This window comes from Pogona vitticeps, chromosome 3 (assembly GCF_051106095.1).
Source record: "Pogona vitticeps strain Pit_001003342236 chromosome 3, PviZW2.1, whole genome shotgun sequence".
NCBI lineage: Eukaryota > Metazoa > Chordata > Lepidosauria > Squamata > Agamidae > Pogona > Pogona vitticeps.
In genome coordinates, this window is record NC_135785.1 from 199,655,716 (window position 1) to 199,681,118 (window position 25,403).

Sequence of the window (25,403 nt, forward strand, 5' to 3'; positions counted from 1 at the left end):
TCTGGCCTGCAGGAGGGCTGGGCTGGGCTCTTCTTGTAGGGTTCTAGGGAGAAGCGGGTCCCGGCGTTGCGCACGGGGGGGGGGGCTCCGACCGTCCTGTGGGAGCGCACGCCGACCTCTTCACACACACACCCTCGGGGAAAGCGCTGCGCCCCCTCCGGCCACGACCCTCGCTTAGCGCCTGAAGGGAGCCGAGGGGAAGAGTGGGTGGCCAGATGGAGCGGGCGGCAGGCGCGCGGGCTCCCTCTCGAAGGCGCCCGGCTTCTCCGCTTTCCGCGGCCGGGAAGTTCAGCTGGGTTCGCGGCGTTTTGGCGGGCCGGCCGGCGCCGGCGGGCTCTGCGCGCCTCCCTGGACGAAAGCTCCGCGGTGCGGGGCAAGTCCAGTGACGTCGCGCCAGCTCCTCCTCCTCCTCCTCCTCCTCCTCGGCTCGTCCCGCCTGCTGCCGCTTGCCGCCGCCGCCGCCGCCGGGCTGAGGGACACCTTCGGCCAGTCGTGGCGGGCGCCCTTGCTGGGCAAGCGGCAAATGTCCTTCGCCCGCCTCTCCGTCACCGCCGCGTCTCTCCCTCTCCCCCCCCCGCCCGGCGGCTCGCGAGTGGCGCGGCGAGGGAGCGGCTTAGCAAGGCTCGGATGCCTTGACCGTCTCTCCCGCGGCGGGGAGGGGCTCTCGGCCATGTGAAGGGGCTTCCCTCCAGCCGGGGCTGCGGAGCCGAGAGCAGGGCGGCGGCAGCGGCGTAATTATGGTCAGCCATGGCTTGGCTGGCTTCCTGGCTGGGCGAGGTCCAGCGGCTCTCGCTGCTCTCCGCGTTGACGGCGGCTTTGGCCATCGTCCTGCTCTACCTGGCGCAGTACGGCCTCAGCCTTCTGCGGCGGCGAGGCAGGCGGGGGAAGACGCCGGCGCCTGCCTCGCCGGCCCGTGAACTTCGTCTGCCGGGGGACCGGGACGAGGGCGCGGCGCTCCTCGCCTGGCTGCTGGCTCTGGCGAGCTGGAGGCGCGAGTGGCAGAAAGCCTGGCTGGCGGCGCTCAACCAGGACGCCGTGGGACGGACGGTAAGTGTGTGTGTGGGGGGGTGACCCCCGGTGGGCTTCGCGGGGCCTCTCGGAAAGTTGCAACGGGCGGGGGGGAGGTCCGTTATTTTCAAGCCCCCGGGGACCGCCGGGCTCGCGAGCTCACGGACGCCGAAGCACTTTCGGGGCCGGGGTTTAGCTGCCAGAGGCCGGTCGCGCTACTTTCTTGGGGGGGGGGGGGGTTTGTAATGAAACGTCACACTCAAGTAAGCGCCTTAGGGGGACGGCGCGGTGAGGCGGCTTTTGCCCAAGTGATCCCAGTTTTTTTAAAAAAATGTGGCGGATCATACCGATGTGACAGCAGGTGCAAGCGTGCCTGTGAGCATCTTAGCTTTGCTCACAAGCGTGCATATTTCGCCTTAGTATGAAGTTCTCAGTTTTGTATGAAAAGTTGGCTTCCTTGATCTTACCGAATGGGCTAGGCGTCCAATCTGAGTCATTAAATTAACGCAAATGTCCTTGAAATCGGCAAAGCTTCCTGTGACAGAATGACAAGGGACGAACAACTTGATGGTTGCTGATCTTTACTTGCAATCTCTTGTTGCTATATGTTGTCAGGTTGCTGTTAGGCGGTTTTGTGGTTGCTGAGATGCCCAAAGATGGTTTACCATCGCTTCCCAATCAGTGGGGACCTTAACTCTGGTATCCTGTGTATTAGTCCAGCATTCTATCCACTGCATCATATTGGATTGTACTTTTGAAATCAACATGTATAAATCTTCTCTCAGAAAATATTGTGTATGTAGATTTTTGCAGTGCTTCTAAATTTCAGGAAACTGGTGGCAAATAGTAGAAAAGTAACTGACTCGTGCTTCTTTGCACTATGCTGGCAAACCTATTAGAAATCTCATTAACATTGCTTGCTGTTCATAATAATCTAGCCTGCTCTCTTGTCTGTACCCTGTTAACTATGAATGGCTTGATTTCTTTAAAGATGGCAAGCTGAACTGTAAACCATGGTGAGGGGAGGAAGGTCAAAGGCTAGGAAACGAGTTTTCTGTAGGAAAACTGATAGGAAAGTAACAATGCTTTGCATGCGTACATCCTTTCCAAAAAGCAACTGCATCCTCTTTGAGCTGACCGCCTGGCGGTCCAATGTGTTTTAACTCTTCACTGAGCCTTCCAAACACAAAACAATGCTGTCATCGGGAAGCCAGTGCAATAGCTTTGCTTCTCTTGCTTCACCAAAACGAACCAGCTTTCGGAAGAATGTTGATGTAGCTGCCAGCACTGCAGTACAAAAAGTCATACAAAGTTTCTCTTCTTAAATGTGTCTTCATTGTAATGTTATACATTTGTTGGGATGTATTTACACGCCGGCTTGGTGAATGCTTGTGTCTTTGATAATGCAGATACCTACAGAACTGTGTGTGTGTTTTGTGTACGGAAGGGTGTGTTAGTTTTAGCAGACATTAACTGCCCCCTTACAAGGGTCTCCATAACTCCTCTACAAGGAGAAAGATGGGGTTATAAATTAAAGAAAGAAATATAAAACAATTAATGCTGTTATGTCATTAAATCAATGTCGTGCTGATGTATATTATTAGAAGTCAGGAGTTAATGAAAAAAGACATAGGCATGAGTATAACAGTTATCACTACTATTAAGCATATCTGAAAGAGTTTTTAAATGCAGAAGCAGCCACATTGGCCTTCTAGCAAAATGCCAGAATCCATACTGGGTTATACCTTTATTAAGGCAATTAAAAGGCATTGAAGATGTGCAGGTTTTTGAGATTAATGATCTCTTCGGCAGCAAAGATATATATCTGGAAGGGAGGTATAAAGGAATCCCAGCAGAGGAGTGGAAACTATGTCTATGGCTGCAATCAGATTGAGGACCTAACTCACTACTTATTACTCTGTCCTCTCTATGAAAACCCCAGAGAAAGATTTTTGTCTCCCCTTATTCAACGGTATCCCAACTATACGTCAATGGAAGTAAGACTGCTCGCTGATACACAGCTGTATATTACATACTCTGTTGCACAGTTTGCTCTTGCAGCTAAGAAGTTGAGGCTTCGATTTGTTAAGGTTCATAGTATTACATAAATGCTGAATATAGTGACTTTGATATTATACACTATGCCACCATTCCCAGAATGGGTTTATTGACCCCTGCGGCATCCTTGTTTTAACCGTTTTTATCTAAGTCTGCCTTTGTAAAGGCCTACGGCCAGAAACAAAAAAGTACAATGTGTGATATTACAAAAATTATGAACTGTCATCATCCAGTAGACCTTTCAGATATGTTTAGGTATTTATCTATGTATAACATAAGTGGCTGCTTTCTTGTCCCCTCCCAACTTCCTGAACACCAGACTCTCCTTGCCCTATCAATGGTCCATCTTACGTCACTTAGGAAACAAACACTTCATAGTATACAGCTCAGACTGAGGTCTGGTAATCAGGGAAGAAGTAAAGATCCTGCTATATTTGCAGCTGTTACAAGCTCTTTCTTTGTTACTTCTGGCCATTGGCTGCAACCTAAGCATCACTAGAAATATCTGTATTTGAAAAGACTGGTTTTGAGGTGGGCAGTTCATGGCTATTTTCAAAAGCCACTTGCAACTAAGCATTCCAGACTTCTGGCAAGAGTGATAAATCCCTCCCTCAGCTAGGCAGAGAGGGAGAATAAAAGGGGCAACAGAGAAAAAGTGGCATAGTCTTGCTTAGTGCTGTTTTTTTGACCCATGATAGCTTCTCTAACAGAGCCTCATGATGCATTGGTTAAGCTGCAGTACTGCGGTCAAGACTCTGCTCATGACTTGAGTTCAGTCCCGGCGGGCTCAGATAGCTGGCTCAGACTTGATTCAGCCTTCCATCCTTCTGAGATTCCTGGGGGTGGCAATGTGTAGCCTGCATAATTGTAAACCACTAAGAGAGTGATTTAAGCTCTGTGGGGTGGTAAATAGGCAGCACACTTTTTCTTTCCTTCTTTTTCTTTCTTCCCTTCCTTCCTTCCTTCTTTCCTTCTTTCTTTTTTGCTTTGTTTTGTCGCAAAGCACTTACAGATTTCAGTTTCGCTTGAGTGCAGCTGCTCCAATAAATGAATATGATTTGTTGCAAGGGACGTGGTGGCGCTGTGGGCTAAACCGCAGAAGCCTGTGCTGCAGGGTCAAAAGACCAGCAGTCGTAAGATCGAATCCACGCGATGGAGTGAGCTCCTGTCGCTTGTCCCAGCTCCCGCCAACCTAGTGATTTGAAAGCATGCAAATGCAAGTAGATCCATAGGGACCACCTCGGCGGGAAGGTAACAGCGTTCCGTGTCTAAGTCGCACTGGCCATGTGACCACGGAAGATTGTCTTCGGACAAAATGCTGGCTCTATGGCAGTGGTTCTTAACCTTTTTGAAAGAAATGCCCCCTTGAGCCATTGAGGAAGTTATCATCGCCCCCTCCCCACGGTGATGATATCTATCTATCTATCTATCTATCTATCTATCTATCTATCTATCTATCTATCTATCTATCTATCTATCTATCTATCTATCTATCTATCTATCTATCTATCTATCTATCTATCTATCTATCTATCTATCTATCTATCTATCTATTTATGACACTTAAATCCAATGACCCCTGAAAACAAAATTCAATTCCAAGAAAATGAAATGCCCCCAAAAAGTAACATTTAATGATTTAGTTGCAAGCGAATTTTAAGACACAAAAAGAAATATAAAAAAGGGCATAAAAACAAACTGCAATGCAGGAACTAAAACTTTCAAGACAAAAACTCTGAAACTAAATTAAGATTGGAGGAAAATATTTATTCATGCACACTGTAAAAAGGCTGTAGCCATCTTCACAGGTTTGGCTTGCTCCAGCGCCCCCTACCGCCCCCCTTCTGCTCCAGCGCCCCCACACCACCCCTTTTCGTTCTACTGCCCCCCTGAAAAATGAAATCGCCCCCTGGGGGGGCATTATCGCCCAGGTTAAGAACCACTGCTCTATGGCTTGGAAACAGGGATGAGCACCACCCCCTAGAGTTGAACACGACTGGACAAAAAGTGTCAAGGGGAACCTTTACCTTTACCTGTTGTAGTTATGTATTTATTCAATTTATGTACTTTCCCATTAGTGCAAGTGCTACACTGGGCGGTTTACACAAAATTAAAGCTTACAACCCTCAATAATCCATTGTAACAAAAATGCATTCAAAAACAATGCAACAGTTTTTATCTGCAGTACGTTTGTCAGCCTCTGCACTCTAGTATAAGTAGTAGTAAACCTGCAGAACTCACGAGTTCAGAAACAAGGATTCTTCTTGCATATATTGATAGTCATATGTTGTTATTGTTAGGTGCAGTATTTCCAAGTGCCTCTATTTCTTGGCTGCTCCAGCAGGTACATTTTTTGCTAACTCTCAGATAATCAGAGTTTTCTTAGAATGGTTTCAGTGTTCATAATATTCTTGCAAAAAGGGTAACTATATCATATAAGTATGCTCTTTTTTCTCTCCTATCCCCAGGACTCCTATTTGTTTACATTTGAAGAGGATGCAGAGAGACAGCCTCTGGAACTTGTGGTAAAGCAAGTTGTAAGCGTGATGAAGTCTGTCGACGAAAAGGTGAGCTTTGCTCATCCTATTTATTCGTTAGTTTGTGTGGTCCCTTTCAACATGTGTGAACATGCAACGTCTGAACAGAAATACTAAGAGAATTTCTGGATCATAGAAAGTTAAATAATATAATATATATGTGTCAATGGCACAAGTCCCTGTTTTCTGTACTAGCCTCTGGGTTTGTGGGAGTTTTGTTCTTTTTCAAAAAATCCAAGTGAAATGCCACAAACATGGTTGTTAGGATCCTGCTTTGTTTGTACAATTTAGGTGTAAGGATGGATTTATTTCATGAAACAGTCACAAAACCTGGCTTTGGTAAGGCTGTTCTCACTGGAGTATCCCTGCAGTCATTCCTGTGAATTAAAATATCTTGAGCTGCTTGTTCAGTCACTGATCAGACAAAAGTATGCAAAGAATTCTAGAAACAGATTGATGCCTTTGTGTTTCTATGAGGAGCAGCAAACAGGATCACCGGTCTTTCTGTCACCCAGATCTTTGTTGGAACAAGTTAAGGAGGCATTTCAGGAGCTAAGACGGCAATAGCAGAAGGGCCCTCTGGACTAAGAATTAGGGGTGGAATTTATTCCTGTATAAACAAGAATCGGCTGGAATAATCTTATAAAACTAGAATCATAGAATGCTGGAGTTGGAAGGGTTTATAAGTCCATAGAGTCCAGCCCCTTGCTCAGTATATCTGATCAAAGTATATCTTACTGATGGTTGTCTGTGGACAGCACTGAAACCTTATCTGTTTGTTTTCCCTTGAGACACACCTAGAACAAAGTTCACCCTGTAACTTTTGTTATTTGTAATGGTTGCAAACTGGTAGGGAGCTTTACTTGCTTATGCTAAATTATTAAATATATACCAGGGTTTATCATTTGTTTAGATAAGTACAGTCATTATTGAGTGTGGGAAGTGGAGGAGTAACAAAAAACCTTCTGTGTATTTTTCTTGGTTGCCAGGATTACATTATCTAAACAAAGAAAGCTGGAATGGGATATACCTGATGCATAACTGAAGTTATTCTTTCAATAAGTGTTTTAGTGTTCTGTTTTTTCACTAAAGCTATAATTCTAGAAACATTACCTAGGAATGACCCACTGAACCCAATTAAATTTACTTCTGAGTAGAATTCAAAGAAGGAGCTGTGTTAGGCTGTGCAAGTATATCCCTACAAAAATTTAAACACATAATAATAATAATAATAATAATAATAATAATAATAATAATAATAATAATAATAATAATAATAATAATAATAATAATAATAATAATAATAATAATAATAATAATAATAATAATAATAATAATAAACAGTTGTAGCACCGTAAAAACTATTTTATTTCAGTGTGAATGATATTTCCACTTCTTCAGACATGTCTTCAGACATTTTTGTTCTTTGTTTTTAGTTTTGCTTATTCAGAGTAAAGATGTCCAGATTACACAGTTGGCAATCTTCTGAATAATGAGGTCTCAGATGGAATTGAAACACTAGCATTACATTAAGGTTTGTGTAATTTCCCATGGCTAATTAATGAGGTGCCAAGGTGTATCTCGCAGCATACTTGGTCATATTTCAGACTACACACCCAAAGAGTGTCCTGGCACCTTGTCAATTAGCCCCAATTAACTATGGGAAATTATACAAACTCTAGCAGGATTCCAGGCATTGATCAGGAAGCAAGAGGAATGGGGTCACTCTGATTTCAATAGCTGCCTGGCATCAAATAGGCCAGTGCTCTGAGGCAGGTTTTAATCAGGCCCTACACTCTCAGACAAAGCTTCTTACAGGACCATGCCAGAGACGTGTAGTGAGAACAGCCAATTTGCTCTTTATAGAGCATTGTTTCCCATCGTTTGGGGGCTCCTCATGTTCTTGGGTTATAATTCTTCAAAGCAATGGGAACTATTCTATAGAAATAACTGTTGGCTGTGAATAAAATGAAGAATGGATTCCAAGAGAGAATGGAGTATGCCACATGAACTGTATTGATACTTGGAAATTACAGTACTATGAATTCCAGTATCAGACCTCAACATATGGAAAGACAGGCTCTAAGAATACAGTGGCAAGCCTCCTATCCAGTTTTTTTTCATGCTTGCTGTGTGCTGTACCATATAAAAGGGATTATAGGTCCCTGGGAGTGGAATGACAGGCTTAGAACTGGAATGTGCCATATAATCTATCCTGTGTTTATCCATTGTTAGGTAACTTAGACCTTAATTGTCAGTGAATATCTGAGTGGCGTGAAATACAGTGCAAGCAGTGCTCCGAGGAAGTTGGCACTAATTTTGGGATGCTGCTTTTGCCTTTCTGTTGGCATGTCTGAGTGATGTGGCTGCACCTTGGCTCACTCTAATTTGTAAATAAAGCAAAAGTTGCAATGTAACACGTGCTTCCTGTGACAACTTCCAAAAGAAACTTTAACTGAGTAAGCAGCGCATGCCAGGAAGTTCTCAGACAAGTGGGCAAGATCAAATAAGCCTCCAGAGCTCAGTTTGTATTCAGCTATGATCCTTGTGGGGTGATTTTAGAACAGTCATACTACCTGACCTATCATACTGATTTCCTATGAAGATAAAAGGGGGTAGCTGCAGCCATGTGAACAGCTTTCAGTGGTTCTGAGCATTTGGGGGGGGGAACAGAACAGAAATCTAGTGTAAAAACAAGTAACTCTGCAAAGTGCAATTTTTGTGTGAACATTGACTGCTGTTTAAAGAACCCAAAGAAACTAATTGGTATGTCTGGTAACTGTATAGACACCAGACCTGCATTCTCAGCATTTTGAAATACTCCATGCTAAAAAAAGAGCAAAACTTTCATCCTGCTTACATGGAATGCAGTTCTGGAAATGACCCTTAATTTACAGAACTTCCTTCTATTCCCCGCTCTTCCCACATGTTTCTACAAGCAGAGAAACAGAGACTGAAGGTAAATTGACACAGATAATTATTTGAGGCTATCTTAGAATTTACTGCAGAAACCTTGATACTCATTTTCTTATGGTAGGTAGAGTCATGTGGGCACACACAACTGAATCCACTTAATAAGCATGACAGACTGGGTTTTTTTTCTCCAGATGGATCAATACCACTGCTTTTGCTATCTGTGTAACTCTCACTCTCTTTCTGTGAAGTTACATTGGTGAGTTCAGTTCTCTTTAATGTAAGCAGCCACACAGGCAGGGAAGGAATAAAGCTTCCTAACTGCAGTTGCACTTCAAATGCTTATAGGTGACACAGTTTTAAAAAAAAACTGCCTTAAGAAGGCTTTCCTTTCTCATTCACTCATTTCATTATCTTGCCAGCTGGTAGAGCTGGTTAAGATGTAAAAATAAATAAACAGGGCTCCCCACTCAGGACAAGCTACTTTAAAAAAAAGGGAGGGAGTATGTGTGTATGTATGTGTGTGTTAGTTTAAAATGCTTAGTTTTCTGTGCTTCTGCTATGATGTTATGATAGAAAGTTAAGTGTTCCACTGAAGTATGGATGAATGTACAGGACATAGCTTAATTTAATATCCTGGATTTAATATTATTTAATATTTTTAGAAAAGAGTGACCATGCATTCCATGTTTCCTCATCTATGCACACAGAGGGAATTTTTAGTTGTAACCTGAAATCTGCAAATCTGACAGAATTTGAGCACACTTCAATATATTTATTCTCTATCTTTAAAGTGTAACTAAATGTAGAGATGGTTGGACAGTGTCATCAAAGCTACCAGAATGAATTTGACACAACTCCGGGAGGCAGTGGAAGATAGGAGGGCCTGGCGTGCTCTGGTCCATGGGGTCACGAAGAGTCGGACATAACTAAACAATTAAACAACGACGAAATGTAGAAGAGAAAGCATCAAGTAACTTCCACAGACATCCTTTCTCTTCTCCATCCCCCCTCCCCCCAAATCCAGCTTGGATATGAGTTTTAACCAACCAGGAAGTTTTGTGAGGGTGTTGTTATAAGGGAAACGTAAGTCTGTGTTAGTGCTGATGAAATAGTGAAGTCTGCATTAGTCACATACTGTACAGTGGGGTCTCTACTTAAGAATGTCTCTACTTAAGAACAATCCAACTTAAGAACAGCTCCATTTGCTAAATTTTGCTTCTACTTGAGAACAGAAATCCAAGATAAGAACAGGAAAAAAAACCTTTCCTGCTCTTTTTTTAACCTTAGGTCATCTTAGGTTAAAAAAAAAATTCTCCCCCTAGTGGTAGAGTACGCATTAACCAGCTTTGCATTAGTTCCTATGGGAACTAATGCTTCAATGTACGAACGCACCTCTGCATAACAAAAAAACAGCCAGAACGGATTAATTGGTTTTCAGTCCATTCCTATGGGAAATTTTGCTTCAACTTAAGAACGTTTCAACTTAAGAACACCATTCCAAAACAGATTAAGTTCTTAAGTAGAGGTTCCACTGTAGTTTCTATGGACGGAAAAGAGCAGATACGGATTAAATGGTTTTCAATGCATTCCTATGGGAAATGCAGATTCAACATAAGAACTTTTCAACTTGAGAACCACCTTCCAATACGGATTAAGTTCTTAAGTAGAGACCCCACTGTATATAGACAGAGGTAGCAGAGTTCATTATTAGGTCCTTCTAGGTAAGATGCATGTGTGGGCAAAGAAATGCATAATGTCTGGCTCATCCATTGATGTCTGTATCAGTTTCTAGCATTAAACAAACAAACAAAAAAGCATATAGAAGATATTCCTTCACCACCCCCAAAATACTGGGCATATAATAGAACTAAAGAAGAAGAAAAATCCAAAGCCTGATTTCTTTCAGTTGCAGCCTGGTTAATAGTTATCTTGCTTTCTTTTCTTTTCTCTGGACACCGCGGTGAGAAGACTGAGCTGGGAATGGCCACTAGAAAGAGAGCTCAAACAGTGGCCTATAATTCTTCACTTGCCCTCTCTTACTAGTTGTTTTAGAACTGGTCACAGGAAAGAAAAAAACAAGTATTTCATTTGATTACCAGTACTTCATTTCGGGTAGTGCAGTTCTTGACAAGCCCAGTCCTTCATAACATTGAGCCCAGTGAGAGAGGATGAGTGAGCAAGTAAGAGAACACCTAGTAAGTGTGAAGAATCCATTAATAGGAATCATTCTTTGTCTCTTAAAGCCTGACAATATTGTTCTGTAGTCCATAAAAATTCATGCCAAGGACTCTCTTGTTATGGTCTGGCCTTATGTCTCATTACATTCCCTCTCAGATTGCATTTCTTGCTTTATTTGAAACTTAGAGTAGAGCCTACTGTTACCAAAGGATATTCACTGTTGATGTTATTTCTTGTGGCCCTTCAGATAGTTTTCTCAATGGGCAGTCTTATAATTTGTTTTAATATAGAAAAGAATAGTGCTAGCATTGTGCTTTTTAACTAGGCATTTTGAATTTATTCATATACCTAATCTTGTACTTGTTGGTGGTGCCTGCTGTATATATTCTCCAATAAGTAAAACAGGTAGAAATACTAATTGCAAGTGTATTTCTCCCCAAAATCTGGCTAATGGTGCTATGTAAAAAAATGTGTATAAGCAGATGTAGATGCTTTATCTCTTACATTCATAAAGTCTTCTAAATCTTGAAAAGGCTGGCTGATTTTGAATTGCCATTTGTACACTAAAGACAACTGCATGTATGTTGCAGTATAGCCTATCTGTTTTCATAGTCCTGCAGCTCCTTTTTGTTATTTGCTAGGAATCCAGACCACTGTCTACTTGAAGAAATATGTTTGCATAGTAAACAACTTAAGGTGATTCATGTAAGTGAACTAAAATACAAGTTCCTGGAGAAAGCTGCCAGCCTAAGAGCATAATACTAATTAGCCAAGATGGCTGAGAGCCAGCTGAGTTGATGCTAGCTGACGCTCTGCTGAATCCAAATTGCCCCCAGCCTTGCAATCCTGAAAATTACTTTTAACTCCCCTGGCCATTGCCTAAGTATGTGCCAGCAAAGTGACTGTGTCTCTGGGCTGGAGGAGGCTTGGATCTAGAAAAAACAGACTTCCTTACTCACTCTGCCACTTTTGTCCCCCCATTTTTGGCTCTTTTGCTGGCAGATCCTGTTGCAGCAAATCAAGCAGATAGAGGAAATTGTTCAAGCACAAGGTGATTTGGGCCAGCAGAAAAGGCTTCTGCTTTTTCCTAGCCCAGGTAGCTAATACATCTTTCAGTTAGAGTTGCTCTGTAACCCAGAAGGAAATTGCTCTCAACTCCAAATGTAATGGTAAAGCAGCATGAATAGAGATAAGTCCATCTGATACATTCAGTCCAAGGAAACTTTATTAGGTTGGCTATGTACTTATTCAGACTTAGACCGGAGACCTATTGAAATAGTGGGATTTAAATTTTGATTTAAAACTAATTTGGACAGTATTGTGAATTGCCATAATTGAAGGATGTTTTGTTTTTAAGTCCTTAGCAAATGTAAGGGAATTCAGACTAAGTTTGCGAACTTAGCAACACAACCTTTATAGGGGAATTGAGAAATACAAACTCTTGACCTATTGCATAATTGGGAAATATGAACTCTTATCTATGAAATCATCCATTACATACATAGTTTTAACATAATAGCTAGCTTGTTGCATGTGTTTATGGTTTTCACTAGTTGTCAGACTAGTCTTGTCAATCCAGTTTTTGCTACTTGTAAAATAGCCAACATTAAGTGAAATTTGTAACATACGTATGGCTCCATTACTTCCTGATGATAAACATAACATAAAACTAATTATGTTCTGTTTTTTATTTTTGTATTAATTTAACAAACAAAAAAGACAATAGACAATCAGACATAAACTACGTTGTACTCTCTTAAATTCACTATTCTTCTACAAGTCATATTTTCTCTGCCTAGTGCCACCCTCCCCTTTGGGACTAGGTCCCAGAGCTTTGACTTTACAGTTAACTGCTCTCCATATCTCTCCAGAAATTCATTGATTCTTCTTTTGGTGTGTATCTTTTCCCTTTAATCAAGACATGTTCCAGAAAATCATTAATTTCTGATGTTCTTCCTCTGATTTTCATATGATAAGCCATTTTATCATTAATTGTCATATTCCACACTTCTCTGTACTGTACCTCCTTATTAATATGATTGTCACCTTTCCAATTCTTTGCAGTTAGTAACCTTGCCACAGTTACCATTATGATGATAAACTCATTTTCTTTCCTGTACTTGTTTTGCATTAACAACTTTCAATAAGGCCATCATAGAAGACAGTTGTACATCAATTCTGATTATATCCCTTATTTCATTAAAAAAATCCTCCATTCTTTTCTTATTTCACAACACCACCACATATGTATGTATGTCTCTTTCTTACACTTCCAGCAAAAAAATTATAAGCTATTGTACGTTATGTTTGACTTAACCAGTGTTAAATACTATTTCCATACTACCTTATATCAATTGTCTTTAATTCTTGCTGACATATTTATCATTATTCTTTTATTCTACATCTTGCTGCATTTTTCCTCTTTGATTTCTTTACCCAAATCCTCCTGCCATTGGTCTTTTATTATAGGTGTTTCATATTCTAGCTGTGTCAAACATTTACATATTTTGCTTACAATACCTTTTCTATTTTTTTTGGTATCCCCTCGCTGCCTTTTTTCTATATTTTCTTCAAATTTCATCAATTTTCTTCCCTTTCCTTCCTTGTTTTTCCACTCCTTTGTCAATTTTTCTAAATGGAGTATGTTTAACCATGAGATACTCTTTTCTGTGTTGTTAAAGCCAATTTCATGCAGCTTCCTTAAAAGAATTTTGGTAGATTCCTTTGGTGACTGTTTATCCACAAGTGCTAATTGAGTCAATAGAAATATATTTATGAAGCATAATAATTCATATTTTAATGTGTGAAAGCAGATGACTATTCCTTTCTGCTTTCACACAGAAATAGTTAAGATGAATCACTGGGTAAACTTGTACGTGGGAAAGAAGATAAATTGAGAAGAAGAAATACAGAGTTATAATACATCCATCATGGTGTAGTTACGATGATAAAGTGAAATCTGAGTCCCCACTGAGCCATGGAACTCATTAAGTGACCTTGGTGAATCACACCTTTACAGCCGGTCATACTTCACAGGGTTGTTGTGAGGATAAAACTGAGAAGGGAGGACCTTGTATAACCTAAGTAACCCTCTTGTACAGGATACTCTAGTAGTGGGTAATGTAAAATGGGCATGTCCTTCATCACTGTCACCTGTCTGAGCTTCCTTTTGCCTCCATTCAGTCATACTTGTAAAGCAAAGAGATGAGATATTCTCTTCTCCATTAAAGGGAAAGAACACCAAAAACAAGATAGATCTAAAAGAAGAGGGCAAAGACTTAAATACTAACCCCAGAACTGGTGGGGTAAATAAAGAACTTAGTAAAGCTTAGCTTGCACTTGGCTAGAACACAAGAACCAAGAGTGGATATCTGCCATTAAAAACAACAACAGATATTTGACATTAACATCACCACATCAGGCAGTGTGCTTGAGGGCTTTAAAATAGTGACTGGCTGCTATCAATTCTAGTGCACATCTTCCTCCTTCTAAATGAAATTTTGGTACTACCAGCAGTTGCATAAAATGTCTTGCCACATTGGAGGAGATTGTGATGGTTGGTGGCAGCAGATGATGTTTCATGGCAGAAGCTGTGGGAATTGGCAGCCTGATGGTGGAGATGGGCACTGCTTGCCCATCTCAGAGGACAGCATGACTTGGGCTGGACCTGGGAAGCGGGACCTGGATCTCCTGTATTTAGACTAAACCCATTGTGACAAGACTTGGACTCTGGCCTAAGTGGGTATCAGTTATTTAACATTCAAATGAATTCAACAAATGTTTCCTTTATAAAGGAGTTTATTTATGACACCATGTTTCACTTTTATTTCAGGTGATCTCTTGTAATCTAGTTGGAAATGCCTTTCACTTTATTGTCAATGTATCCTGTACATCACCCATTACTGCAGAATGTCAGTCTTACAGTGTAAAGCTGTCTCCGGTGTACTTGAAGGTAATATTCCAAGCTTCCTTTGATAAATTTTACATTAAGGTCCATGAAAGAAAGCATATTTATTCTATTTTGTGTGTTTGCATTATTATTATTTGCTGTAAAATAAATATTAAGGCATTTCATAATTTAGATTAGGCATCCTTCACTCTCGAGAGACTATGGTAACATGCTCTGAATAGAGGACTTGGAACAGCGTCTAGTGTGGCTGAGAAGGCCAATTTGATAGTGACAATCCCTTCCACACTGAAGACAAATACAATCTGTCCCCTGTCCAGCTCCCTGATTTTGCTGCTTTCTGGAATGCCTCTTTGCCTCGTCCTGCTGGACAAGGGTCTCTTCAAATTGGGAGAGGCCATGATGCAATGCCTGCCTCCAGGCTGAATGCTCAGATGTCAAGGTTTCCCATCTGTTGAGGTCCATTCCTATGGCCTTCAGATCCCACTTGCAGATATCCTTGTATCGCAGCTGTGGTCATATCAGCTCTGGGGTGCTTTCCCTGCACTAATTCTCCATACAGGAGATCTTTTGGAATCCGACCATGAGCCATTCTCATGACATGTCCAAGCCAACATAGATGTTGCTGTTTCAGTAATGTATACATGCTAAAAATTCCAGCTTGTTCTAGGACTACTCTGTTTGGAACTTTGTCCTGCCAGGTGATACCAAAACTGCGTCGGAGACAACACATATGGAGTGTGTTCAGCTTCGTCTCCTGCCGTGTACAAGGGGTCCAGGACTCACTGCAATACAGGAGTGTACTCAAGACACAGGCTCTATAGACCTGGATTTTGGTATATGGCACTAGCTTCTTATTGAGCCATACTCTCTTTGTGAGTCTATGATAGCTCAGGGGTTTAGGTATCTGGCTGCAGAGCCAGAGGTTGGGAGTTCAGTTCCCCATTGTGACTCCTTCCTAGCTGCTAGACTCCATGTTCCATAAAGTCCCTTCCAACTCTGCAGTTCTAACATGACCTGGTTTGAAGAATCAAATCTGAGGTATCTGATTGTAGCAGCTTTGTGTTCCATTTGTGCAGACAGGTAAGTCAAGAAGCTGCAGATAATCATTGTTTCTTGGTTTGGATGTAATACGAAGCTATGCCAATACATATTGTTGTTCCAGGTAGAGACTGCTGTGGCTTCAGGATTTAACATGAAATTTATATGACATCAGGGCAAATTGGTTTGGTAGCTTATAGGTGATGAATAGTGACAGTGACGTTGCTGTTGCAATTCAGGGGAATGTGAATAAACCAGGATTTGCTTTTTGGCTGTTAAGCATATACGTTTAATTCAAATTGTGACAAGGGGAAAGCCCAGTAGCTGCTGGATAAATATATGCCTTGTAACCAATGAGCCTACTGCTGAGGTACAAATTCTGTTCATATCAGAAAAGCTGAAACAATAGTCATCATAACTGATCATATCAACAGCTAGAACTTTCGATGAAATCCAAAGAGGAAGACATCCAAGTCAGGTGGTCTTTCATCTATACCTCAGAAACAAATACTGAAGTCAAGCCTACTAGAGAACAAGAGGTAAATGCTTTAACATTTGTTGCATTCTCTGTAATTGCCACCCAAACTGTAAGTTAAAGTGAATTGTAATATTTTTTTAACTTATAAAATTTTTCCTCTCATTTAAATGACTAACACTGGGCTCTTATAGTATTTAAGAGCAGAATGTACAGCTGCAGTCTAGTATTGAAGCATATCCTACTGAAGGAATTAAAATAAGCCTCTTGTCTCTTTACGGTTGGCTTGAGAAGTTATATGCGAGTGCTTCCAATATATGCTTGTAACAGTTTACAGAAGCTCTTAATATTGTACACAGGATGGGGAACAGTGGAAATCCACATCCAGTTGGACTTCTTTGTCTTTTTCTTTTTGAATGTATCCTGTTCCTGAAAGTTGTCTCAGGGTACTGTATCAATTTGTGTCATGTGCTCTTTGTGTCACCATTCCTGTCCTCATGGAGTTGTTGAACCCATGGGGTCCTTCTTCCACTTGGCACTCCCAGGGTTAAGGACTGTTGAGCTGTAGTAGTGACAAGGGATGGAACTGTCATACAGTCGTGCCCCGCTTAATGATTACCCCGTATAACGATGAATCCACTTCACGACGATGTTTTTGCGATTACAACTGTGATCACAAAACAATGTTTTAAATGGGGTTTGTTCGCTTTGCGAAGATCGGTTCCCTACTTCGGGAACCGATTCTTCGCATTACGACGATCAAAACAGCTGATCATCGGGTTTTCAAAATGGCCGCTGGGTGCTCAAAATGGCTCCCCGCTGAGTTTTTGGACGGATTCATTGCTCTACAGGCACCGAAAATGGCCACCCCTATGGAGGATCTTTGCTGGACGGTGAGTTTTTCAGCCCATTGGAACGCATTGAATGGTTTTCAATGTGTTTCAGTGGGCTTTTTTATTTCGTTTCACAACGTTTTCGCTCTACAGCGATTTCGCTGGAATGAATTAACGTCGTTAAGCGAGGCACCACTGTATTATATAAAGAAACCAAGGCTGGCTACAGCTAATGTACATTCTGCTAAATATTACAGGTAGATATCATTGGGTTCAAGGGATGTGCATGATTGACATGTTAGTGACAATTAGAGATGGGGTATTCGTATCCAAATACGAATATCCCTGCACAGCTGGACTTAATGAGGGTCCACCCCCTGGGGCCAGATCATCCACTCACACATCCGCTGGTGGCAGGGGCCTCGCTCATCCTTCCAGTCACTCCTGGAGCACCACTCTCTTCCTTCTCAGCTAGCTACTCGGCAGCTGCGCAAGGAGACTCATCTTCCCTCCCCCTGCCTGGAGTGGCTAGCTGAGTGGGAAGAAAGTGGTGCTCTGGGAGTGATTGGAAGGATGAGCGAGGCCAGTGGCGGTGGCAAATGCATGAGTGGACAATCCGGCCCCAGGGGGAGGACCCTCATTAAGTCCAGCTGCATGGGAATATTCATATACGAATACCCCCATCTCTAGTGACAATATATCTTGAAACATATATGTCTTAGACATTACTGGGTATGGATTATATTCTAAGTAATACCATGTTACATTTTTATATATAAAAAAGTACCAATATGTGACTAAACATTGTATCTAGGTTAACATCCAGGAAGATTTTACAGACTCTTTTTTTTTTTTTTTGTAAAAGAGCAAGAATTATTAAGGATGTTCAGAGAAAATGATGTCTATGCAGCAAGTACTGTAGTTGTAACGTTGCTGCATTATGACTGCAGACTCTTCTTGATTATCAGTATAGATCAGCAGTTTTGTTAATGACTTGTGAAGCTTGCTAAGACGCAAGTTCATCAGTGTGATTTTTGCTTTTGCATCTTGGCTAAAAACTATGACTTGATTTCCAGTCCTGTGTTTGAAATGTTGTTGCAGTGATTGTAATGTCATAATTCACTCAATCTATTTTGAACATTATTTTTCTTTAAGTAAGAGAGTATATTTAAAGTTTGCAGACCTATAGAGGCTTTGGGCGATATCCAACTGGTGTCTGTCATTAGTAAGATGGAATGCATCAATGCAGTGGATCCCCAGTTCTCTTACAGCAGTGGTGTCCAACCTTGGCCCTCCAGATGTTCTTGGACTTTAACTCCTAGAACTCCTGGCCAGCAGAGGTGGTGGTGAAGGCTTCTGGGAGTTGAAGTCTAAGAACATCTGGAGGGCCAAGGTTGGACACCACTGTCTTACAACATTCTCATATTCTGTTTTGGAGGACTGGGACAACTTGTGGAGCAGATAGAAGGTCAAATGGATCATAAGAGAGAGAGAGAAAGAAAGGGAGGTGATTGTAAAAGTAGAATAACCTTTGCATGACTAGGCTAACTTGCGTTAGCCTGGTCATGCAAGTACAAAACAAAATTAGAAACACCCAGGCGGCCATTTTTGGTTTTGATCTTGGTTGATTTTTGGTCTGAGGAACGTTGTGGGCAGCTTCTGATATGATGAAAGCAAAAGCCAGGGGTATTCAGTAGTGTTGGTTGTGTGCAGAAATAAATGAATAAAAACTTACGCAGAGAGGATGGAGATGCCTAGGGGATTGCCCTGAGGCCCCACATATGACTCATAGGTCATACTTGGCCTGCTGGCCTTTAGGTAGGTGGCAAAGACATTCCACTGAGCTTTTAATGTGTTAATTTGAGATTGAAAGTTTTAGTTCCACTCTTCTTTGTTCTGTTTTTATTTGTTATTTAAAAAAACATTTTATTCATATCTAAACATACAAACTTAAAAACATTAACAATCTAACAGATAATTAACAACAACAACAAAAACACAGCTAAACATCCATATTTCCCCTATGGATCAGAGATTTCACTGTTGTCTGGTCACTGGAATATCTTCAAGGGGATTCTTGTGAGCACGAGTTTGCTATAGACTAATTTTCCCCCTAAGTTCCTTTCTTTTTCTGGGCCCAATTATACATCAACTTCCAGGTTTGCTTTACAAAGTCTCTTGGTTGATGCCGTAGTGCCTCTAAAAGCATGTTTAGTTTTGCAGTATCCAGTACCCCAAAACTGTATTTGAGTGTAACAGACTCATTCTCAGTTGAGCTCTAGCAACTGGTGTTCAGACACATACTAAATGTTGAAAGCGCAGGCAGTATTGGCTTTAGAACTTTTTCCACCAGGATCCCAAGACAGCTAGCAGCAGAACCAATGAATTAGATAACATGTTTTAAAATGAAAACATATATTCAGATGAAACATAAATGTGTATGTGTTGGAGAGAGTTAAACTGTATGTCACAGTAGTAGAAGAGAAATTATGTCTGCTTTTGCTTCCATTTTTTAACATAACGAGCTCCAGTGTTCCAACAGCAAAGTAGCTAAAATGTGTGATTGCAGTGTAGAGTGGGATAGGTCTGGTGTCTTCTTGAGGAGATGAGCCATGCCGTGTATCAAGGAAGGCAGTGAATGCATTCTGTGATGACTCTTTTGGATTTTAAAACAGTGCATTGATTCCTTCATTTCTTTCTAGGACCAGAATGCTGGAGCATTTACTTTAGCAGAATCATTTAAACGTGTGCTGCAGAATATTATCAGTTCAGCAACTCCCTCTATGGTTCTGAGTACAAAACCTACAGAAGTTAAGGCAATACAGGTACTTTGTTTTCTGTTTACATCAACAATCTCCTTTTAGGCAAAAACAAAATAAAAATTAAAAAAATAAAGAAATCAAACATGTTGTGGCACCTTAAAGACTAACTGCAATATTTCAGTGCAAGCTTTTGTAGGCAAGTCCACTTCCTCAGACATACTTCAGAGTTGACTATATGGAAAATATTTATATATTTACTAATTTTTTGCTGTACTTTCTTGTTGCTGTACTTTCCTGTGTCAAGACTTTCAAGAGTTGATTACCTGACTGCAACCACACTATTATTTCTCACGTATTTACGTGTGACCATTAGAAATTAATGTAAACCACGTAGCAGCCTGAGCATTTATGTCTAATAGCCTTATTTGCTTTGCTTCCTTTAACACAGGGTGCACAAAACACAGGAACTCTCCCTCAGGGCACAAGTCCTCCAAAGCCTCCAAGGGCTCATGAATTAAAATTGCTTGTGAAAAACATCAAAGCTACACTGACCCATGGAAGTACTGAAGGTAATATAGTTTATTTTACCTCCATTCTGCAATAAGAAAGCACATTCTGAAAAAAAAAAAATGCAAGTAGTCAATAACAATACCCCATAAAATCAGAATGTTTTGGAATCTGTCTTTGTAAATCTCCTGGTTTGCTTGGCTGGTGTTTGCTTCTATTCCTAATCTTCTCTTAAGCATTAGGGTTCTCTGTGTGGTGTGGGGAATCGTATAAGGAGGCACATTTTATGACAGATTCTCACAGGGAAAATTATTTCTTCTTTTTTTGCCATGCAATACGGGTCACGGAGTGCATCCTTTTTGGAAAGATTTTTTGGAACCTTAGTAAAATTAAAATTTTCAAAGTTCTTATCACTATGGAAGAATACACTTGCTGTGCATCCCCACCTCCTTGCTCATTATGTTTATGTATCTCCTCTTCTCTAGTGAGGAGAAGTAGGGCTCTCCTCTGCCCTACTTTGTCCTACCAACAATACCATGAGGGTCAGCTAGACTGAGAGAGTATGACTGGCCCAAAGCCAGTCAGTGCATTTCAAAGCTGAGAGGGGATTTGAATGCAGATGTCCTGAATCTGTGGCCCAGTTTTCACTGGAAAGCACCCAGGAGAGGTGTAGTTTTTATGGGCAGAATGTATTGTTGCATGTCTGCAGTATCTCTCCTTCCATCTGTCTAAGAGGCTTTCCAAGCTTTAATACATAGGTATCAGAGGTACACAATTATTATTATTAACAGAGTGTTGGTTCCCAATGAAAGGAAGGAGAATAACATTTTAATTATGAGCCAACTCGTTCTTCTTAATATGAATTTATTGGATTGAGAGAGGAGGAATCAGGCCCAATCTCATTTCTTCCCGCAGCAGGTATAATAATGGTATATTTTCACCTCCATTCTTATTACCCAAACACCCATGCTGAAGTTGCTTCTTAGCTGGCATCTGTGAAGAGGCAGCAACAAATACCAACTGCAGACCTGTCACTGAGTCTTTGCTGGCAGAGTCCAGTGCGGATTTTTACGAATACTTGCCAAGTGTAATTTTGTTATGTTTGTGCATCCCACTGGGGTTTGTGAGGTTTAAGAGGAACCACAAAACACATGTAGAGCTTCATTAGTGATGAAAACTGAGTGTGTAAGACATGCTTCTCCCTATTATTAGGGTAGCTGGACACACAGTCTTAAGCACAGCCTGCAAATCTGAGGAAATCAGAAAGCAAGGGTGGTCATAGTAACTGTGTGTCATAATCCCTGCAGTATGCCTTTGAAGAACTGGTTTGAGAACTTGTCCATCAGGTTTCATAAGCCTTTACAAGCCCATGCTTGCACACTTCCTTAACTTCAGGGCAGGCAAACATTAAGAGTAAGAGCTCATTATGTAAATTAGAGACTTCTACTTGCATTTATTGCATATTATTTGTGCTTTTTTTACCCCTACATTCTAAATGTTGGTCCACTCTTGGAACAGCATACCCTTCAAGTTTTCACTTGAATTTTGATTTGGCCACGTTGTTCCCAGTTCAGATCTGTGTGGATGCTTAATAAGAACTTTGTGTTTCTAAAGTAGTTCTGAAGCAATGCACTGTTTTTTCTCCCAACTTACATTTCTAAATGAATATCTAATTATTAAAAGCCTGACCAAAACATCAATTAAAAAGATGCTTTTATTTTGAAGGTTTTCTGTATTTTTCAGTTTTTGTTCACACAGCGCATCTCTCTATCTATAAAACAGTTTCTACATGCCCTTCTCATAGGGACTTGCATGTGCCCTGAGTTCTTAAATTAATTTGTCACTTTCCTTCTGTTTTGTTACCATGTAGATTCTCAACTTACTGTTTACTATGTTGGTACACATTATTCTCCCTAAAAAATACTCCCAAGCTGAACAATTTGGAAGAGTATTAGAAATTTCTTGCCAACAGTCTACTTAATAGCCAGAATCCTATCGCAAAATATCTCTGTGAGAAATTTATACAATTTGTTTCCAGCCATCTGTTGTGCACCTAAGCTTGTAATCAAATGTGTGTCCTTATTACATACAGGCATATGACAGACATCTGGAATTATTGCACACATCAGTTCAACCAACTTGGGTATATACTGCAGAAACCCAAGCAGATTCTGGCTAGTGTGTGGAACCTCAAATCAATGCTTACATTATACTAATTTTCTATGTTACATTCTTTACAGGAAGTGTGAAGCCATTATGTATCCTTCAGCTCAACGAGCCTTTGCAAAGGTTTTCCACCTCTGTAGCCAATGATCCTATGGAGCTCTCTTGGAAAGATGAGTTCCTCTTGTAAGTAACTATTTTAGGGCCATTCTTACAAGCATTTTCCCCATCTTCTTGCATCTATTCTATTATACATACATTCTCTTATCCATGAAATGTCTTATCAGGGATGATGGTGCAGAATCCTATTTGCTTAACATTCATACGACGATTATGACAGTTCCTAAATATTGTCTCTGTGTGTGTGTGTGTCTGTGTGTGCTGTGCGCTCTCTCTCTCTCTCTCTCTCTCTCTCTGTGTGTGTGTGTGTGTGTGTGTGTGTGTGTGTGTTCTATGCTCTCAAGTCAGAACGGTATAACAATCCTAATAGAGTTTTCAAGGTAAGTGAGATATTTAAGGAATGGTTTTATCAATTCCACTCACCTAGTGCATTTTCATGACTGAACGGGGATTTGAACTCTATTTTCCAGAGTCCTAGTCCAGCACTCTGTCCACTGAATCTAGCATAGGGAAAGAAATTCTCATTTCCAGGTGATGTTTTCTTTAGCACAAAAAAGAATACTCTGGTAGGATACAGGAAAAGCTAGGCTGTAAATGTTCCGAGAATGGAGTCCTAGAAGATGCTATTTCTAAGACTTGCATATCATAGCTAGACATGGACCACGGACTGCAGTTTGGCAGATTGAGCCCACAGGTGTTTCATGGACACCGTGGATCCCTGGCCGTGCCTCTTCCTGCAGGTGCCCACTCAGAAGAGGATGCAGGGCAGAGAAATCTGGGATGCTGCCTCTGAGTGGGTTCCTGTGGAAGGAGATAGGCTCAGGAATCCAAGGCTCCCACACAACACTGTGGGCCCGATCCTCCAAATGGCACCAAGGTGCCAAAGCACAGTCCATGCCCATCTCTAATTGTCTATATACTGGGAAAGTACCTGGGTGATAAGAAAATGCTGTTCTTCCAGAAGAAGGCACCCTTATAGCTCACGTTTTGCAGTGTCTGTTACGTTTAAGGCTGCCGCTGATATGTAGGAAACAATGATAGGACAGGGCATCCACTTTTTTCCTTCACCTCTGCACCATTTTGTGAACTGTTGTACATTTCCTCATATCTTCCTGGATTATTATAACTGTGCAAGTTAGATAAAATTGGATGTCCTGAAGAGTCTCTACACCCTATTGAACAGGTATATGCAGGCAGATATAAATGGGTATTTGGTTGTATATATAGTGAATGTTCAAAAATGGATCCAAAATCTAATACAATAGTGTAAGAATATGAATACTTAATGGACTAAATAAAAATATAAGTAACTTTCAAAACTTATAATACTCTAATAAAATTAATAGCGTGCTTGAAAATGAAATGATAAAATTGTAGCTCAAAGGGTTGTGAATAAAAGAATAAGAAATGTCACAAAGACTTATTTAAGTTATCAAGGCTTACCTTCCAATTAAGTCACATCTATGAAAAATAGCTTAACTAGTTTATATAAGTTAAAACTATACTAGAGCATAAGCAGTTATGAAATACATCATAAATCCTTACCCTCCACCCCAGCAGAGTTTTCTCCCCTCTAATGGTGTTCTCTTGGTGTCTTTTGCTCCTTGCCTTGGCTGTCTTTCCTGGCAAGTATTTATCTGCTTATTTGTCCTTGCCATTATTTTGTTTTTTTCATTGTTTTGACTGTCAGTTTTGCAGGCTAAAGAGCAGTCATTCCCAACCTTGGGTACTCACATTTTCCTGGACTACAATTCCCAGAAATCCAGGCCAGCACAGCTAGTGGTGAAGGCTTCTGGGAGTTTTAGTCCAAGAACATATGGGGACCCAGTTTGAGAACCACTGCTCTAGAACAGCCATTCCCAACAGGGGGCCGGAGACTGGAAACAGTTCTTTACACAAAACCTTATAAGGTTCTTATACAATCCTGATTCAGTCTATATTTCTTTCATATTGTGTTTATGGCTGTGGCCAAAAAAAGGTTGAGATAATCCAGAATGAAACACAAGATACTGCTGGAGATGAGACTCCTAAGTCAGAAGATAACCAACTAGAGGGAAACATCAGAGGATATGTCTGAGTAGCTCTGTTGCTAACAAAGCAACTGGATTAAATTCAAAAGGAGGACCAGAAGAAGAGAACTGTTTTTTGTCTGTTTTGTTGAGAACCTTACTCTTTTGGGGATACTCTGGCAAGGCCTCCCCCTCCTATTCCTCCCTGCTCCACTAAGCAGACTGCTGATGGTGGGGAAAACGACTGCTGCAGTGGGCTTTCAGATTAAACCAAGGGGGGCAGGTTGTTCACCCATGACCTGTGTTTAAATTGGCAGAACCAGGGAGGGCTAACAATTAAAAACCTGGGTTCCTGGGAGAGAACAGAATCATGGCTTTGTGAGTAATTAAACTATACAGAGGGAAGAACACATTGTTCATTACAATTTTCTAATAGTCTATTACTCTTTTCTGTGTAATTCTGTACTTATCTATTCAGAAATAAATCCCATTTAGTTTCGTGGGGCTTACTCTGTGCTTACCACTTTCATGGATTGCTGTTTTGTCATGGTGAAGGAGCTTGAGTAAATCAGAGAATCTGTGGGCTATGCCGTGCAGGGACACCCAAGATGGACAGGTCATAGTGGAGAGTTCTGACTAAACGCGATCCACCTGGAGCAGGAACTGGCAAGCCACTCCAATAACTTTGCCAAGAAAAATCCATGGACAGAAACAACAGGCTAAAAGATATGACGCTGGGAGATAAGCCCCTCAGGTCGGAAAGCTTCCAACATGCTACTGAGGAAGAGTGGAGGACAAGTACAAGTAGCTCCAGCTGAAAGGATGCTCAGCTGTGGACGCGCCTGGAAGTGAAAGGGAAGTCCGATGCTGCAAAGAAAAATACTGCATA

General features: G+C 41.1%; 1 protein-coding gene across 2 annotated transcripts in view; it reads left to right on the forward strand.

The window, feature by feature from the left end:
• The first annotated feature begins 641 nt into the window (after nucleotides 1–641).
• The window catches only part of C2CD2 (C2 calcium dependent domain containing 2), a 40,055-nt gene continuing 15,293 nt past the window's right edge, over nucleotides 642–25,403 (forward strand). Inside the window, exons 1-8 of one of the 2 annotated variants that reach the window (XM_072994167.2) lie at nucleotides 642–1,047; nucleotides 5,535–5,633; nucleotides 14,530–14,649; nucleotides 16,080–16,184; nucleotides 18,928–19,032; nucleotides 19,656–19,778; nucleotides 20,164–20,284; nucleotides 22,463–22,571. In XM_072994167.2, coding sequence (XP_072850268.2) covers nucleotides 748–1,047; nucleotides 5,535–5,633; nucleotides 14,530–14,649; nucleotides 16,080–16,184; nucleotides 18,928–19,032; nucleotides 19,656–19,778; nucleotides 20,164–20,284; nucleotides 22,463–22,571 — 1,082 coding nt within the window. In that variant the 5' untranslated portion in view covers nucleotides 642–747. The remainder of the gene's footprint in view (nucleotides 1,048–5,534; nucleotides 5,634–14,529; nucleotides 14,650–16,079; nucleotides 16,185–18,927; nucleotides 19,033–19,655; nucleotides 19,779–20,163; nucleotides 20,285–22,462; nucleotides 22,572–25,403) is intronic. The other variant, XM_072994168.2, reaches the window with a different exon arrangement.